Genomic DNA, 19,678 nt, shown 5'->3' with positions numbered 1-19,678 from the left:
TTTTTTTTGTTGTAATAATAGCCACATCCTTTCTTTAAATGCGGCGGTCGAGCTGTAAATATACGGCGGTGGCCTTTAGTCTTAACTGGTAATATGTCCAATCACCACTAGGTGGCAGACATGCCTCAGTTGCGCTTACATGGAGTCTTTTTCTGCCTTGTATGAGTTGGCCTAATATTTTGTTTGAGGATTTGGAATGATAGGCAGGACAAACGAAGTACCTCAATAAGATTAACTTTTGAGTTGATTCCAGGAGGGAAAAAAAAGCCCAAAATTAGTTCTTGCTCTTAATGTTGGTTTCTTGCTCCGTAGTTTTGTGCCATTCTTGAATGGTCATTTTTATGCAAGAGAGCACTGCACTGAAAGAAATTACCGTTTGTGCTCATTTTGTTGTTGTGTTAAGTAGCGGATCTTTTATATATGCATTTAAAAATATAATGTAAAAAATTAAATATATTAAGAGCACATATTTTGCACGTATGTATTTTGACCATATTTAAAACAGCAATTTTTTGTCATACATTCGGCTTGGGAGTGTGTGGTCCTATGTGACCCTGCAGCACTGATGAATAATTGTGGCCACCTCCATCGTTTAAGGTTACACTCTTCTTTTAGTCTGGATCTGACAAAGAGGGGGTCCTCGCTTTCCGAGTCGAATGGTGTCCAGTATGAACTAGTTTATATTTGAAGTTCAGTGCGCTTCCTACAAAATGTTCACTGTAATTACGCATTTATTACTGTATTGCCGAAGACTGACGTACTCATTTGGGTTACTTCGCAACGTAGGAACCGAATACCGGCCGTAAATCGAGGAGCCCCTGGATGCGGGACGACTGTCAATTCCCATACTGTCCACTAGATGGCAGAGAGCAGCAACAAGAGTTCAGTAGTGTATCATGAAAGCTTTTCCACGTGGTCTGTGCAAACATTTGAACGTGTTTGATTGCTTCATTTTTATAAACGCTGCACTGTACAACTCAACGCTCACATACATGCACGAGCACAAACACTTCTCCAGCAATTTCCTTTACGTGACATTATGAGCTACGCTATGGCAACAGAGCCTTTAGATATGTGACAAATAATTTGACAATAACTTAAGTTTTTAGACATAATTTTCACACAGTTTTAAAGTCTTCCGCTGAGGACGAACACGCTGCTGATGATGCATGAATAAAATTTGCTATCAAGGCCGCGGGCATCGATTCATCCTTCAAATTCTGCCACTCAAAGAAATAGACGGGTTAATGCACTCTAACAAAGTGTGCACGCATGATAAAATCATAATACACCGCAAGGGATGCTTTGGCCAGTCCTGCACAATGCACTCAACGTAATTAATGTAACTAGAAGGTTCCCTTGGGTGCATGCAGGGTGGGGTATGGGAGTGGGGGCTGAAGATTTGCTGGTGTAGGAGGGGTAGAAGCGACAGGACAGGCCTTTCCTCAGGAAAACATATCACCTTCCACCACAATAGAGCTCGCCAGGAAACCACGGGCAGCCACATTGCTCTCTTGAGTCCATGAATACTTTCAGACACACTCTCACACTCATCAGTCACACACGCACACAAAGGCTGCACACTCCAGGATGAGACGCTACTGAATCACCGCAAGGATATCTTCTCAGGTGAGGCTGTTTGCTTCGGACTCTTGATGTGTTTCGGGCATCTCCATCACTTGGTTTGTTTGTCTTTTCTAATTTGTTGTCTTATCCCATGCAGGTGTGAAACAGGTAACTCTAATAGATGGTGTCGAACCACCAGACACTTCATCAGGTACACCCACAGCATCTAATACGATCTAATACAACGATCCTGCATGCCCTGAAATTATATGGAAAATATTTCAAATGGAACTTGGCAGTTATAAAACATGGCAAACTGCTTCTCTAGACAATTACAAAACTATGACCTAAACATTATTATTGTTACTTACACAGTAATAAAGTTGATGTCTTTGATTTAACTTCACTCATCTAATGATGTGGACTTTTACAATTTCAGATTCTCTCAAGCAAAGCCACCAAATTTCTATTGGTAATATTCAATCAGACATCGATTGAAAAATCAAAAAATGTTCATATATGTAAATACATTACATTGAGAATATGTTTCTTGCCAGTATAACTAAGAAATTGTCTAAAAAATAGCTTGATTTATTCAGAAAATGTCAGTTCTTAATAATAATAAAAATACATCTTCAGTTTTATTGTCATTATACGGATTACGTAGGTTGGGAAAAAATAGAGGGTACGCTGAAGGTGCCGTAACTGCATAAGATGCAACACATTTAGATTATGCCGTACATACCTTGATATATGAGTAATGTCATTCTGTAAAATGTTAGGCTAAAAATATTTTCTGGAAAAATGTGACATGTCAAGAAGAAGAAAAACAGGACGTAATGTGGTACAGATACTCAGGCTCCATACGTGAATATTTACAGCATAGATGGAATAACCTTTCACTTGAAGAATAAATAAGTATAAAATAAATATAAAATATAAATATAAATACAATGTTGTATATTGTGTACAATTGAGAATGTAGGCAAGCTGCATAGTTGCAGCGGTAGACTAAATATTTTTTTTTCCGCTTCTCTTTCAACAGTTCAACTCTCGAGTGCAATCATGCCCATTCTAAAGCAGCTCCCAGGTAGGTCAAAGAGCTGCCACGAGTTCCCCAGAGTGAATGGCGAACTTATTCTACCAAGGCTTGACTTGGACCTCAAGGACTTGAATGATCTTAATGATCTGAAGGAGTTGCACAACCTGAAAGATCTGAAAAAGAACCTGAACCCTTTTGAGGATGTAGACCTGGATGAGGATGAGAGGAATGAGGGTGACACGGGCCTCATCATGGGGGAGGTCAGGGATAACCTACAGCTCAGGTGTTCTCGTGATGGAGAAGAGGAGGAAAATGAGTTGAATGCGGAGAGACATGGAGCGGGAAATCCGAAAGGAAAGCCACTCAGGGGCACCCTGGAGCGGATTTGTGGTGTGTCGCCACTGAAAACTCTTGGAAAATTGGGCAAGGGGCTGCGCAAATCTGGACGGAGTGTGTGGGGGCACAACTCACCCCAATACAGCCCTGGAGACTCAAACACGCTTCCAACAGAAAGGGAAAAGAGGAAAGGACTACGCAGAAGCTCAGAAGGAATTATGACGCTATTCCGGTGAGGATGGGTGAACGTAATTGTTTGCTACAAAAATCCATTAAAATATACCTTGATTTGGTTAATGCTCTTTTCCTCATATAGACACATAAATAAGTTGAAAGCTTCAATTATTGTTGCCACTAAAATATAAACTGCATAGTGAATGTTTATTAAAAAAAACTATAATTTAATATATATATATATATATATATGCATAAATAAAAGTCAGTTTACTCAGTTATATACATAGTCTTAAAAGTTGTAAAAAGTTGTTTGATGCGGCAAAAAAAAACATAATTTGTGCAATTTACAAAGCTGAATTAAATACCATATTAGTTGTACGACTGGCATATCGTTCAACTGTTTCAGTATTTTATTAGAAATTAATCATATTCAAGGATCAAAGAAAGTTATTAGAACTTATTGAGTGGAAAAATACATTTTTACTTCACAGAAATTCAGTTTTTACTCAAGTTAATATCTATTCTAATTTCATAGATCATCCTTATGATTAATTATTTAAAAAAAATCATTTATTTATTTTAATATATATTTTTTAATTTGATTATATTATATTTTATTTTCCAAATATTTTCATTCTGCTCAGCATTAACGGCCGTCGTAAGGAGGAGCGGAGAGAAAGCCTGCCCTGTGGGGACCTGAGTGCAGACAGTGAGGCGGAGGCTGCTAGGCGGTCCTCCTTCCTCAGGATGGTCAGCCTTGGCAAGCTGAAGAGGGAATCCATGTCCGACAAGGCCTCACAGGAGACTGACGAAGAAACAGAGGAAGAGGAGCCAGTGGTCAAAACCAGAGAGCCCCTCTCAGGTACTGAACAAGGATGCCGCTGATCATAAGTGAACTGTGATACTACACTGAATATCTTTTTTTTTTGGGGAACCCTTGTTCTTTCTGACCAAGCTCTAATATGCATAAGTAGTTCCAACACGCCTCTTTTAGCTGCTTTCCATTATCTGGGAACATTGCAGACGCCACACTGACATGTTCTATCCTGCTCGAGTCTACCCTAAGTCCTTTTATTAATCACAGAGGAAGCGCAACCATGTGACCAGTCTCTGTTTGTTAATGGCACCACAGCGCCATTCACTGCTGCAGACTTAAAAATCCATTTTAGAAGGAGAGACACTCCTTTTCTGTCCTTGAGTCTGGGACCCATTGGTTCCAGGTCAGTTAAATTGAGGTTCCAATATATCGAAAAGTCTTTTTTTGTATTCCAATTTAAGTGACAAAATATGGTTCCTTGCCTTACAAAAGGCTTCAGACTCATAATCCTGAGTCACTGGGTTCAGTCAATGACTGTCAAATCAGGAAATAGCTGCATTTCCTCTTACCCTAGCATCCACACCAGATAGAAATTTAACATCATTCTCCACAGGGAACAATGTTGGTAATAGAAAGGTGTGTATCATGGGGCAAAATTAGACCAGACTCAGTAGACCCCGAATCATTTTGTTGTGGACTTTCATGTCTTGTGTGTATGACTTGCATTTGGCTGCCAACCAATGCAGGGTTTAGTTTTTTCTAATCACAGGAACTAATTTGGTCTCCGCTGTGCTCTCAACAGTTCTAGAAATTCTCCAGTTAGTCAACCACCGAGACCTGCTCCTTGCCGACACACAAATTCAGGAACTAGAGCGAGAGTGTGAGCTGCTGTCTCTCCTGCCAGCACCATCTAGTCCCGTCCTCACTCCTACTTTTAGTCCCAGCAGTCTTCCTGGCATATTCCCCTTATCATGTTCATCCTTGGATGAGTCACTCAGCTCCAACGCAACTCTGGATTCAAGCCGCCGAAAAGAGAAGGACGTCGAGCTCCTCTATGAGGCTTTGATGAAGGAGATGTGGGATGTTGTGCGAGAGTCTCTCCGTCAGCCCAGCGCCGGGCCCAACCTCGGGCTTGTGGTACTGGTAATTCAACAGGAAGAGCATGCAGATGTGACCTGGGCTCTCAGAGAGGACAGCAAGCCAGAGCGAGATCTGGACGTGGCCCCCCAGACTCAACAGTGCCACCGTCCTCGGCGAATGAAAATGAAGTGGAAGGAAGCTGTCGCGGAGGCTGCCGATTGGAGCCTACCACACCAGGTGGACACTCAGGCAGGCCAGCTGGCGTCATACCTGGAGCGCCTGAGGAGTCGGATGGTGGACGACCTGGACGCAGCGAAGAGGAACGCCGTGTCCATTTACCCTGAGGAGTTTTCTGCGTTCCAAGTGTACGTGGAAAGTTATCACCAAGCCGTGGCTAAACGTCTAAGGACCCTTACCCGTGGCCCACTGCAGATAACTGATGTCTACTCACTGTTGGACTGGTTCTACAACATCTACAACCGGTAGAATACCAGTACAAGAGAGTATCTCATTCAAACTTTTTTGAATAATTACTTACAAAACATGTCCTGTTTCTCTCTTCATAAGTGATGTTCTGGGAATCATTGGCACTGCAACACCAATCAACTATGCCTCCCTGGAACCAATTCTGCCTCCAGACACAGTGGACCAATTGGAGAAGGAGTGCCTTAGTATTGTCAAAGTAAGAACGAGTTTTCTTTTGAGTCTCTCTTCGAAAATGTAAGAACAGATTTGACTTGCTATTCGACTTGCAGGAGAAGGTGACAAAAGAGCTGATTCAGGTTCTGGATGATGAAGAGAGGCGATGGGCTCATACTCTACACATAGAGGAGTATCAGTCCCAGCTGGCACGCTCGGTCATTCAGGTAATTTCTTCTTTTGACATTTAAAATATTTCAAAACATGATACATATCAACCTTAACAGTTACGTATTTCGCAATTCCAGAGGCTGAAAGTAGATCTGGACAAATCTACTTCTGTAAACCAGTTCTTAGGAGCAAGGGTGGCTCGCTTTAGTCTCATCGGTTTGGCAGATTTTCTTTATAGGTGAGTTGAAAAACAACACCAAGGTCAGTAGAAAGCGGTCTCTGAATTCTGGGATTGCATTTGAATCACATGAATTTGAATCTTGACTCCACCCAATCAGTAAAAATGGATAGTCGTGACCATGAAAAAAAATATTAAGAGAAATTATTTTACACTTACATAACTTAAATAAAAATATAACGAGAATGAACACAACATGGTTGACCAGATGAATCAAGTGGAAATGGACAAGACTCAACTTGACTTCTAAGTTCTCCACATACAGTCAGGAAGACTCCTTTCTCACCACATTGCAATTTGCTAGATCTGGTCTTGCTCTTCTTACAAAATTGCTACTGCTGGCCATTGCAATTTTGTGGACCTCAAAGAAAATGTTGTGTACAGTTTCCAGAGAAAAGTGGAGATGTTTCATGAGACCCAGGCAGAATTTGGCGATCGAGGCGATGGATATGTTTCCAGGACCATCGCTCTCGTTAACTGTTGCCCTCCTCTCAGGTACCAGACACTTTTATTCAATCTCTACTCGAGAATTGGTTTCAGTAATTAGTTGAATCTGTACGCTCATGTCATTGTTGGACTCAGCAGATCCTTTGTGGAGCGCTGCAGGCAGTGTGATCCACAAGCCAGCGAGGACTCAGCAAAGAGAGCCAACTCCTCCCTGGACAGGATCATCAACCAGTCTGTGAGGGTGCTGGCTGATAGGCTATTTGAGCATATTAGGGTGAGAAAATGTGGAAGAAAAAATATCCAAGAATCACATATTATATCATCATGAAACTGCTGATTTTTTTTTTTTGTCATGGGCGTTCGGCTTATGGTGTAACGTTTTCATCAGGAAGCTCCCATTTTAACCAGTTCCTCTTTTGTCATTTCCAGCCGTTTTTTGACAAAATGATGAAGAGAAAATGGCTGACCAATACAGACACATTTGAGGCCATTGAAGCCAGTATTAAACAACACTTTAAAAAGTTCCGAAGGATGGATCCTCCACCGTATCAGGTATGTGTTAACAGAAACGTTCAGAGTATCTAGTGTTTGATGAGGTTGAGGTCACATGACTGAAAATTCTCTTTGGACTTTTCAAACGACACAGACGCTGGTGGGTGAGGTGCACCGTCGAGTCCTGGTAGAGTATGTCCGAGCCATCATGCGGGGGCGCCTCATTTGTACCTCCTCCAAGATGAGAAAGAGAATGGCTTTCCGCTTACAAGATGAAGCCAAACAACTTAAAGGACTCTTTAAGGATTTGGTGAGTCTACCTATCCCAGGTTTCTTCGGTCATAAATAGGAAGGAGGAGGTGTGAGGATGAGGGGGAGAGTTTATAAGACAGTGGTGAGACTGACCATGATGAACGGATTGGAAACAGTGGCTCTGAAGAAACGACAGGAAGCAGAGTTGGAGGCGGGAGGTTTTCTTAGGAGTCACCAGGATGGAGAGGATTTTTCAAATCACTCAAGGTTTGATGTTTTTGGGGAAAGGTGAGATATGTTCAATTTAGATGTTTTGGACACGTTCAGAGGAGAGCTTGTGGGGTTATCGGTAGAAGAATGATGAGTATGGGACAGAGAGCAAGAGGAAGACCTATGAGAAGGTTGATGGATGTGGTGAGGGAAGACGTAAGGGAAGTTTGTGTTAGTGAGGAGGATGCAGACGATAGACTTGGGTGGGAAAGGATGACACGGTGGCGACCCCTAACTGGACAAGCTGAAAGGGGAAAAAAAGAAAGAAAAATCTCAATTAGCATGACAAAACAAAAGATCGTTTTTAAACTTGACTTCAAAAGCTTCACACTTGGAACTGACTTCATTTCTTTGTGTGCAGCATAAGAGCTAAATCCTGCTTCACCATGTCAGCTTTGAACTCTGGGCTTCACTATTATTTCCAAGTCTGCAGACCTCAAAGGCCTGCTGGGTTTATATATCATTACCATTTCTTTAACGTATTCAGGCCATAAACTGAAAACTTACCAGTTTTTTTTCTATAGCTGACTGTTTTTTATAACTGGATTAATATGCGCAACTAAGACTTTCAGACTTGGGCTCTGTTTCTTTCCTTTTTTTTTTTTTGTAAGACATTGACTACATGTGTTTACTCACAGCAATTCGCTTTTCTTTATTTCCAAAACAATTTCCTCTGTTTGTTTTTGTTACGAAACTGTCTTATGAGCCAAGGGTAGCATATACTTGCTGAACAAAAGGGGTCCGTGAACTGACCCTTCAAGGACCTCATAGCCACTTTGTGAGATTCAAAAACTCCAATGATCACAAAGTAACTCCTTGCTTTCAAGTACGACCTGAATCGTTCAATTTAGTCCTAGTTTCCAATCTGTTCTACGGTATATTATGATCTTCTGCATCAAATGCTTATTGGGCATCAAAAGAAGTGGAAGATCATCTACAACAATGCATTTCTCAGCTATATACAGTCGCGTATATTTAAAAACAATAAATAAATAAATAAAATTGAACTGAGTACCCAGCTAAGTCGAATGCCAAGGATGGTGGCTGAGAACGGAGCCTGCGCCTCCAACTTCCTAGGTCAGAAATAAGCCAAACAGTGTTGATACAGGAGTGAGTTCTGAAAAATGGCCGCCGTCAGTGAGATGGAGATGGATGATCCTGGCTTACGTTAGCACTAACCTGAAGGGGGAAGAGGCTGTAAAACAACTATGCCCGACAGTGTGGCATTTGCCCCCTTTCTGTGACCGAGTTCAAACAAGTGTCCGTCACCTCGGTTGACAACAGGAAGCTGCTGTGTTCAGAGGGAACTTCCTGTTCCTGTCAGCTGGTCGACTTTGAAGTGAGTCCGGGATGGCCTTGATGACCTTTTTTCACTGAGGAGTAGAATGAAATGACTATGGAAAATGGGAACTGGGGTGGGGGCAGCTTTTTAGTGAGGGTTTAAAAAAGCGATTGTTATTTTTAGCAAATGCCATACCAAAGAATTCCACTGTCTTTGGAGGAAAAACAATGGCCAGAAAAACAGAGTTGTAGTTTTGTTATTCACTGAGGAAATCAACAACATTTTTACCCTTTGGCCTTCAAGGGAGATAAGAATTTGCGTATAATGGTAGTTCATGATCACTATTCAATTCTTATGCTTTTCCCTTTGTTGGCAAATTCAACTACTGTGAAATATTTACTCAAGGTCTTCCATTGTCTTTATTCAGGGAGTAAAGCGTAGAAATATTACAGTGATAAACAGGCGCCCCGCAATGACTCCTCACCAGTGTCGTCGCACCATTTGAGTTTCTCAGTACACAATATCGACATTCATGTTGTCTGAGGGCGCCATATTAAGGCTATTTGTGCTGTTCATGCCAGTCCGAAAAACAGTGACGGGGAAAATGAAGCTTCAAATTTTCTTCATGAACCAGTTGTTGTATTTTTGAGTCCTGTAGATGGCACTGTTGGTTTAAATAAAGGGTTTGAAAAATGGCGAGTCAGCCCAATGTTGAACCGAGAGCGCCATCTACTGGAGTCCAAAAATACTACAACTGGTTCATGAAGCAGATTTGAAGCTTCATTTACCCATCACTACAAAAAACTCCCCCAAGAACACCTGGTTATCCAACCGCGAATCTGGAGCACGGGCGGTAACAATAGTGAAGGAATTATGGAATTAATGAATGTGCGGTCAATAATACAATTCCCATCACATGTCTCTTTCAGGAATCGAGTTCTTCATGGTTGGACAGTCTCATCTGCCACCTGGCTGACATTATTCTGCTTGAAGACACGCCCTCCATCCAGATGGAGGTTGCAGTCCTGGTGAAAGAGTTTCCCGATATTCGGTAAAGGTTTAACAAATAAAATGTGTTAGGAGATATCTGTCAGGATGTGTCTAGAATAACAAATTCTCTGCACTGAATCCCCAACCGTGTTATATTATTCATGCTTACTGTCACACATGCACAGTTGTTTTTGGCGCCAAGCCAAACAGGGAAATGTATGAGTATGTATGTTTTTTTTTTTGTCACAATGGATCAAAACAAGGAAAGGAGCAAGAAAACATATCAGACATTAACTTTGCTATTTTTGGATTGGCGATTCTGTTTGGAGAGTGGATAAGGCCTCAGAGTAGGAGGGAGCACAAAGTGCCAAAGATGTTTGTGCGCAGATTAAGACCGAGATGACAGCTGGCAACCTTACCGCCTGTGACGCAGAAGTCTCTAAAGAGCAGACAGGAAGCTGCTGCGGAGTACTTCCTGTTCCTGCCACTCTGCGGGAGACAGACTGGTGCCACGTAGGGGAGAGACAGATAGACCTGACCGGGTAGCTCACTGCTTGACTCACCCGTTTTCCTAGCTGTGGTATTCCCTCTTGGTATTTTGGAGTTCCCTGTTTCTGGCTGCTTTAAAAAAATAAAATAGCACAACTTCTAATTCAAATATTTCTCACGAATAATAATGTTTATACTGTATTACTTTTTTTTAACGTAGCATTTTACACTCGGTAGGTACTGATTGTAGGTGATGAATCGGATATCATTTTATTGAGTTCTGTCATGATAGATGTCTTTCAGACTGAAATTAAAAATCTTGGGAAAATACAGATTTTGTAATTGAGGCTTGGTGAATCCAGTGAATTTAATTTTACACTTAGAATAAATGAAGGATGAGACAGTGATTATTTTGTCGCGATGGGAGCTGAGTCCTTGATCCAGAGAGATAGAAACTGCGGCAATAGTTTGGATGTCCTCAGGTGGTCAAGATAAAATGTAAGACTTGCCAACGAGATATAACAGATCATTCCTTTTTTTTCCTTCCTAATCCCCAATTCTCTTTGTTAGTTTTGAAATGTATCTATCACAAGAAATAGTGTGGCAGATATTAAATTATTTTTCCAATAATTTATTATCCCACTACATCACACTATCTGCAGACCAAATTTGTAATCAATGAAAGTGAAAAATGTCTGTAACATTTCAGAGCAAATTTTGATTAACAATCAGTGGCAATTATTATTTTCTTTTCACATTTTCTTTCGTTTTATTTTTTTGCCGAGAAGAAAAAAAAGGCATCTTTTTTAGGTGAATTTTACACTGCTTATTCAAGTAATGCCACATAAATACTCAAAAAACAGTTAGATAAAAAACAAAAAATTGGTTTCAATAATATAATAAAGAGAGACCGGTCCACCTTCGTGGGTCATTTATTCAACGCAAAGATTTAGCGCAAATGAATAACCCAAATAACAAGCAAAAATGCACAAATGTTAACCTCACACTACCAGACACAAAACTACTCACAATGCGTCTCCTTCCTCTTTAATAATTTGCACATTTTGATTCTCAAATTGATTCGTGATAATCCGCCCATCATGAGCAGTTGTGAACAGTCGCCGGTGGCCTCATGCCTGAATCACTGCCATGTTACCAGTGACTAGCAAGAAGCTACCGCACATATTTATGAATCATTCCTAGTTACCACGTGCTTTAAATATCGTTATTTCCTTCCCAGAAACCGATGAGTAAGGCGGATATGATGTCGAATCATGACTGCATTAATGACACCCAACAGAGGCAAATGTCCGTTCGCAGTCGTCGCCTTCCACTCATCACCTCCGTGTCCTTCCTCTCAACAGGCAGAAGCATGTCTCCACCCTGCTGAACATACGAGGCATGATGCGTCAGACGGAGCGCCTAGAAATCTTCAACATAGTCAAAGACTTTCAGTGCAGCACGGCCTTAATCTGCCGGGATCGCGCCATCTTTTCTGATATCCCCATTACCTCGGAGGTGCACTGCATTAGCCTGGGATTCCTGCGCCTCGCCATGGCCGTCACCAACTGGTTCTCGGAGCACCGACCGAGGCAAACCGGCAGGAAAAGTGCCAGGAACGCAAGGCCTCAATCCACTGAGAGTCAAAAGATTGAAGACGGAAGTAAATTTAACAGAGAAGATTAGCGACGGTGTGAAAGTGAGAAGAGCAGTTGCAGTCGTACTGTGATGGGATGAGACATATATGCACCTTGACGAAAAATATATATTGACAGTGCCAGCTTTTTATCCAAGCAGCAACGTAAAGAAACTTGACTTGAGGTACTGCTCGTTCTGTTCACACTCACGGAGCACTATTCTGAAACATCCATGACCTTTCATTTTTTTTTCTGGTCTAAACAGTCCTTGGACACATAAAACCAATTCATCTTCAGCTCTTTTGGGGCCACATCAGTATGAAATGATAATGCCATCATAGCAGAGGCAATTCAATAAGATGCTTTGTTGTTTATCATTTATCTACCAGGCGATATATACTGTACCCATTTTTGGTTTATATACTATGGTATGTAGTGATGTGTTGAACTCTCACTGTGAATGATATGGATCCGTTGCTCGAAACCTAATAAAGACCCATTGATTGGGAGCATTTTTGAACTCGTGTCATTGTGTGGATAATAATGACGTCTTTCGTCTCGCCTCGTTCGCCTACCTAGACTTTGTTATTGAACAATTGTCCTTTTCGCTTCTGCCTGCTGCTAACTTTAGATGTTGTGGTACCCGAACACGGGTGTGTCAATCTGCAGCGATTTTAAACAATACATACCAAACAGACCAGGTTGTGACGCAGAAGCAATACTGCCTATGCATAAACACACGCGCACACACACAAACACGTGCCTTCGTTGTTTATCTTAAGGATATGGCACTTTTGTTCGGCAAGATCTTGAAATGTGGGGCTCCATCATGACTACTTCATGACGTTCTCTCGCTGTATAACAAGAAGGGTCACACACACCCCCCAAGGCCAACAACGGGATGTTTTTCAGTAAACAAAGATTTCCTGTTGTCCACTGAGGTGCCAACGGATGCTTTTATTGGAGCCAAGTTTACGTTTTGCACCGGGGGGAATTTCCTTTCGTCCAACTGGGCGTCAATGTGCAGTGAGGAGCAAAGCTTTTGTACGTCAGTTGCTCATGGGCTTCTCACACACAAAGTATAACAGCAGTGGTTGTTCTAAATCAGGGGTGGGCAAACTTTTTGATTTGTGGGCCACAATGGGTTCGAAAATTTGACAGAGGGGCCGGACCAGCAGTATATGGACGTAGTGGTTTGGTAACCTCACTTCTTCAGAGAAAAAAAAAAATACATCTCGTATATAGAGAAAATATATGCTTTAATTTTCATTGAAAAAGAACAAACGCATTACAACAAAAAAAATCTGTCTTCGAGTGTGCCTCCTAGTGGGGACACATCAGAATTACAGGGAAAATAAAAGGAACAAGTTTTACTTATTTAATTTTTTTAAGTTCGGCGGGCCTGATTAAAACCTTTAACCGGCCGAATGTGGCCCCCGGGCCATAGTTTGCCCATGTCTGTTCTAAGCTCAAGCCTCTTGGGGCACACGGTTGTATTAGACTCGAGTTAAATAATAAAATAATGACCAAAAGACATACTAAACTTTTTGCTTGTGACATCCTCTGAAACCAATGATCTAAATATGAAAGAATTTCTTTAATTGTGAGGAAAAAAAAGATTGTTCAGCCACCCTACGCAGCAGCGAAAGGACGTAAAGTGCAGTCTGTACCCAACGCAGATCAAACTTGTTTGCTATTTGCAGCATCCAAAGCGATACTATGAGTTGTTTATTGTATTTTACGCACTGCAATAATAATTTTTAAAACGCCAGAGTGCAAGTTACAGGAAGTGTTTTGGTTTCTTAATCGATTGTCTTTTCATTACTGTATTAAGTATGTGATCTTTTATCACACGTTGCAAAACAATTGGATTGATGACCAAACAAAACAAATAAGGGAAGTGCTAAAAAGTGAAATTATACAACATAACTTTACATTCTGCTCCAAGTTGTTAACCTGTAATCAGTGCTGCAGTTATTTTTGGCCTCAGTCTTCAATTAAACATGCACATGTGTGTGTGTGTGTGTGTGTGTGTGTGTTAGTTCCATGAATCCGTTGCACATTGGAAGGAAAAACATTAAGTCGGGCATCTCTTGAATGTTAGCTTTGGCAAAGTGAATTGTCAGTCACATGTTTCGGTAAAATCATTATCAGACATCCTTTCATATATCAAGATAATGGCGGATGCCGGACGGCTGTTTTTCAGGCATCCCGTGTGGGGAATACCATTTGTGCAGGTAGGAATGGGGCCCAAACTCTTGATCGAGGTTTCTCTCGATCAAGCTTTGAAGGAGGAAGAGTCGTCAGTATCACAATGCAATCCCTGGGAAGTACTCCCCTTACTTCCTCTCATTAACACGGCGCTGCAATGGAAAATCCATCTGGCTGGATTTGCTGTTTGTTTTGGGAAGTAAGCATTGCCCTGTCTTTGTTTTCACTGTCATGAAATTTCATGCTTCCAGACTTTTCCAAGTACTTCGTTCTGTGGTGTCAGGCCACGGGATTCGAATTTTTGTTCCTTTGATGTGAGGCCCCTGTCCATGCAACCTATATGAAATTAAATTTAGCTAATTATCCATTGGTGTAAATGTGAGTGTGTATATGGTTGGCTGTCAATATGTGTGATTTGTAAACCTACCTCTCACCCAAACTCATCAGGATTAGGCTCCAGTTTGCAAACTGAATGATGGAACGCGGTATTAACATTTTTCATTTTATTTTATTTTTTTATTATTTTTATTGCAATCTCAGAGAGATTTGTTCATTTCCCAGATGTGCCCAACCAAAGTAAATTTTTCTTATTTGAAATATTTTATACATAATGCCCTATGTCTGCGAATGAAACGTGTGAAATGGTCCTGTGAATAGTGAAAGGAATGAAAACACTCGAACACAAGAAACTCATCATATTAAATCGAAAAATTGATTTAGAGAGCTTGCAGTCACGCATAAATGCTGTATTTTGGTTACTGCTCACAAAATTGCAAAAAAAAGAGAAGCACAGAAACACAAATTTTGAAAAACTTTCATTCCTGATGAACAACATAGTACTTTGGATGGTCCGGATGGATAGAGTTCTGGATGGTTGGTGGACAGCCACTTTCTCCCAGCCAACCCCAATAATGACAAAAAAATGTAATTCAATTACAATATTGTATTTTGACGACCACCATATTCAAGGGCGTAGTCTCAGTTTCGGGTACGATTATGATGTCAATTCTAAGATGTTCAGAAGATAATCTAGAGCAGAGGTGTCAAAGTCATTTTTGTGAACGGGCCACATCGTGGTTCTGGTTTCCCTCAGAGGGCCGTTATGACTGCGAACTCATATAAATCACCTTACATTATCACTTACACACAACACATTGATACAAAGCTAGTTTTGAAATCAGAAGCCAGTAATAAATGGCATTATCTCATCTTTCAACGTTGTTAAAAGTGAAGAAAATGTGCTAGAAGCAGCAAGTTGAAGCACATGATTTTCCCTTCGCGGGCCACATAAAATGAGGTCGCGGGCCACATATGGCCCCCGGGCCTTGAGTTTGACACATGTGATCTAGAGGTTGATAACACACTTCACAGGACAGGTTTATGCCCTTAAAACGACCAATATTTATGTCTAGAATAGCTTCATCTGTTTGGCGATACATTTTCGCTTGAGATGCGTTTAAGTCAGCCGACACACGTGCACGTCTCGTTCCGGCACGACCCATCAGAGCAAGATTCAATAGAGAGAACCTGTCGTCCTCTCCCATGTCCAGTACACACTGTCACTCAGGATGGCTGCCCACTTGAACCAAAACAATGGTACTTTGTCACTGTTGCTGGGATATCCTGATTTATGTTATCTGAGGTCTCCATCAAGTGGAACTTTATTTAGCAACGAGGAGGTGCTCAGGCCCCGGCACCGTGTGCCCACATGTCTGAAGATTAGAGTAAAAAACATGTCAAAATGTTTCATTATGAGCAGACTTGAAGTCAGCGTTGTCAGACTTTGGCCTCAGATGGAGTGCGGGAAGTTCACCTTTGTTCAAAACTGCAGCTAAAATGAACGCTCGGAAAGTATCAATTTTAAATTTGGAATGTTGGAATTTACAAGCAAAACATGCACATTCATCAAGCTTCTTGAGAATTTTGAGTCATTCCCAAAAAATGTGGGTGGACATGTGGACAAGAATGTTATGGTGCAGTTTCCATGCTGGCCTGATGCCACTGAGACTGTAAACATCCCAACCTGTGGGCTTATTTGTTTTCCTTTGTTTAAACTATTTTGACGTCTCTATAATAGAGAGAGAAAAACAGGGTGAGGCGTTTGTTGGTCAAGCTGTATTTATAACGAGCACATGCCATTGCCTCACAGACTTGGCTGGACTGCGCTGGCTCGCAATACCGATCAACCAATGATGCTGCCATCAATTTAAAAAAAAAAAAAAAAAACTAGCCAGCCAGTGACAATCCTTTATAAATCCGCAAAAAAATGCATGCCTCAGTGAAACCTTTGAAAAAAATTTTATGAAGAAAAATCTCATTTGATGAATAATTTGAAGTAGAGTGATTCTTAATTTCACTCGATTGGAAACCAAATTTCACTAAGTGACAGCTGTGATAAAATCGCCTTGTGACTCACTATAAATAAGTCCAGGGTGTACAGCACATTTGCCCTAAATCAGCGGACTGGTGACCCTAAACAGGATAAACAGTAGAATTTTTTTGATTTGTATCAACCTAACAAAATAGTTGCACAATCTCAAAAAGGCCAATTTGAAACTCAACACCTGTCCTGCGGTGTTCTGTATACTTTTTCATTTTGGAAAAACCAAATGAATACAATAAAATATAATCCAATTAGTTAGTAGTGTTTAAAATGACGTGAGAATATAATTTGTATTGATTCAAATTTGCTGCATTTGAGGAGATGAGAAATATCAGAATCAATGTACAAGTAAATTGTAATAAATAAATAAATAAATACCGATAAATGAGAAAAACAAATAAAAAAAAACACAAAAATGCAAGTTAGTTACTTTGGTGTAATAAACAATAGAAAATAAAAAAAATATTTGCAGAATATTCTTCTAACGCTCTGGAATAGCGAGAATCAACTGTTGACTGTTGAGATTCATCATTTAAATATCAGTTAAGTTAGATATTGCCATATCGGTGAGAAAGAGGTGCAAAAGAAAAAAAAAAAGGGTTTACGATGAATGAATCTCTGACTCAGGATGACAGTAAGTGACTGAGTCAGCTGAATTGAAAGTAAACAAGTTAAAATACAAACAAACAATCTTAAACGCTGCATATTTGTGAGGAATGTTTTCTTTTGACTTCACACATTTTCTGCAGCTAATGCTGCCGTGACCAGACAGCGGCTGGGAATGAATATCCTTTCGTTGGACAAAAGCAGCATTGTTGTTACTGAAGATTGAAGAAGCCTCCCCCACTTTGCTTTGCTAAACATTTCTCTCCTGCCATTTTTTGCAAAGAGGGAAACTACTTTGCATTGCAAGGACCAAGCTTGCCGTTAAACAATGGTTGCTCTTGTGAAATATGGCAACAGGCGGCTCACCTTTGGCTCCTTGTGCCTTCTCCCAATTCTTATTTACGTAAGCAGGTTGTGTTCTTTACCCCACCAGGAAGAGGTGTTGCAGGAAAGCCAAAAATTGTGGTCAGTTTTAGAGTAAACTGACTGCCACAGACTTGCAAATAGGTCTTGTCTTGTCTGAAGGAGGTGAGGCGAAGGGTAAACACAAACGTGACCTATGCAGTACTATCTGGAGGAGGGTCAAGATTCAGTCCCTCTCTTTGCTTTGACTGCAAATTTCCACATTGTTGTGAGTTTGGGTTGACCTGAAGCATAACCTTTCCATTGTGTGGTGAATTCCACCAACTTTGGACTTGAATGAGTTTTTATTTATTTGATTTACTTAATTACTTACTTGTTTCTTTATTGATTATCAAGATAATTATAAAATCAGCTCTTCTGGGGCTACCGCAGATATGATCGAGTATGTAGCTCTAAGCTCCCCTTACTCACTAAATTTCACCTCCATGATGGCGACTAAGCAACATTTTCGACAGGTGTTGTTATCACTTTAAGAAGATGGCGAGCTACTGCAAACATGCGACACACTGGGGCGGTGTCATGCACCGCAATGTGGTCAGCGGCGGGGTGCGGCTGTCACGAGCTGAAACGTAATTGTTGATAGAGGGGGTTGCAGAAGGCCGTCGGCAGCCGTGATGGCCAAGGCCGGCCCGGAAATAAACCGGTCATTGGGGGAAATTAGCATATTTTCCCAAAATTCCCGATGGCCACCCCGTCCGTCCCTGCTCGGAACCAACGTCATCACCTCTACGACCTTAAATAACTACTACATTTGAACATTTAATTCCTAGGATCTTCACATCAAATGAAACGTCAAAATGAGTAGAATTTAAAAATGATTAAAAAAATAAAAATAATCAATATGAAAGCAAAAATAGGAATCAAAACAATAAAAAAAAGCTCCCTTACATAACATTTACCACAAAAAAAAAAAAAATAGAGCCCAGGTGAATAAATTCTCTTTAAACAGAAATTTGAACTGTACGGGCCTTTTTTTTTTTTTCACAAGTCTATAAATAAATAAATAAATAAAAATTATGTATATATATATATATATATATATATATATATATTTATTTATATATATATATATATATATATATATATATATATATATATATATATATAAATGTCATCAATTTCCGGCTATTTCCGCAAATCACCCCAAGAAATATTTTTTTTCTTGCAACTTTGTTGTCATCCGACAACGTGAATACTTGCAGCACCACCACCGAGGTGCGTTATAAATGCAACACAAACACTCTCACCCCTCCCTGAACCACAATCAATCTTTCATCAGGAAAGCATTTAAGTTGTTGCCTAATGACTCCACATCCTTCTGCCCTCCTGCTGACAGCGCTCTGCGGAGCTGCCCCGATTTAACAATTGGTCCCTGGCTTCAACCCTTTGACACATGGACCTGCTTGACTTTTCTCAGACTTGTCAGTGCAATCTGTATGACCTACACCCTTTTCGTTCATTATTTCTGCTGTTTAACGGATCCAATCAATGGTGTGTAACATGCATGCTCCAGAAGACACCTACGGAACCAAACAGGGGTGCCATCAGTGTGCAGTTACAAGCTCACTCCTGACATCTAGAGGGTAAGTGGGGGGGGGAGTGATAAAATGTCCTTAAACACGAGTTCTGTCTACAATTCACCCATTCATTTTCAACATTTTTAGGGAATCTCTTCATAATAACATCCATCCATTCATTTCGATATTGATTATCCTCAATGTGTCATGGTGTGTGCGCGCTGGAACCTTTTGACCTTTCAACCATTTTATTTAGGGCGCTACATGGACTGGTCGCCAACCAATCACAGGGCACACACTGCATAAATAAACAGACACACAATCTTTCACACTCACTCCAAAAACTTGGCATAACTTTAATATGTTATTCCGTTCATTTTTGTAAACTACAAGACACTGGTTGAGGACACCCCTGTATGTGTTTTAGGCAGGGATAAATGTTTTGTCAAAGCGTTCATTCTGTGCATGCTAAAATGCCAGTGAACTAAGATAGCCATCGTAAGAAGGAAACGAAACATAAGGTATGCGGTTAAAAAAAAAAAATACAAATTCAATATATTTGTTTTTATCAAAACTCTTCTGAATAATTACTACTGGTGCAAGATGACGGACG

The 19,678-nt window shown here is 40.6% G+C and overlaps 1 protein-coding gene across 1 annotated transcript; it reads left to right on the top strand.

Moving 5' to 3' along the window:
* The first annotated feature begins 1,496 nt into the window (after positions 1–1,496).
* On the top strand, positions 1,497–12,421 carry exoc3l2a (exocyst complex component 3-like 2a). Its single transcript, XM_088279672.1, has 14 exons — positions 1,497–1,629; positions 1,724–1,777; positions 2,612–3,176; positions 3,766–3,983; positions 4,741–5,500; positions 5,586–5,700; positions 5,774–5,884; positions 5,966–6,066; positions 6,451–6,561; positions 6,652–6,787; positions 6,943–7,065; positions 7,160–7,315; positions 9,739–9,860; positions 11,653–12,421. The coding sequence occupies exons 3-14, from the start codon at positions 2,632–2,634 to the stop codon at positions 11,972–11,974; spliced, it is 2,820 nt and encodes a 939-aa protein (XP_088135798.1). The 5' UTR covers positions 1,497–1,629; positions 1,724–1,777; positions 2,612–2,631; the 3' UTR covers positions 11,975–12,421.
* Positions 12,422–19,678: the final 7,257 nt, after the last annotated feature.

This window comes from Idiotropiscis lumnitzeri, chromosome 17 (assembly GCF_059441095.1).
Source record: "Idiotropiscis lumnitzeri isolate Australia: NSW breed Sydney's pygmy pipehorse chromosome 17, RoL_Ilum_1.0, whole genome shotgun sequence".
Lineage (NCBI taxonomy): Eukaryota > Metazoa > Chordata > Actinopteri > Syngnathiformes > Syngnathidae > Idiotropiscis > Idiotropiscis lumnitzeri.
Note: the sequence above shows the minus strand (reverse complement) of the source record. Positions and strands in the feature narration are given on the sequence as shown.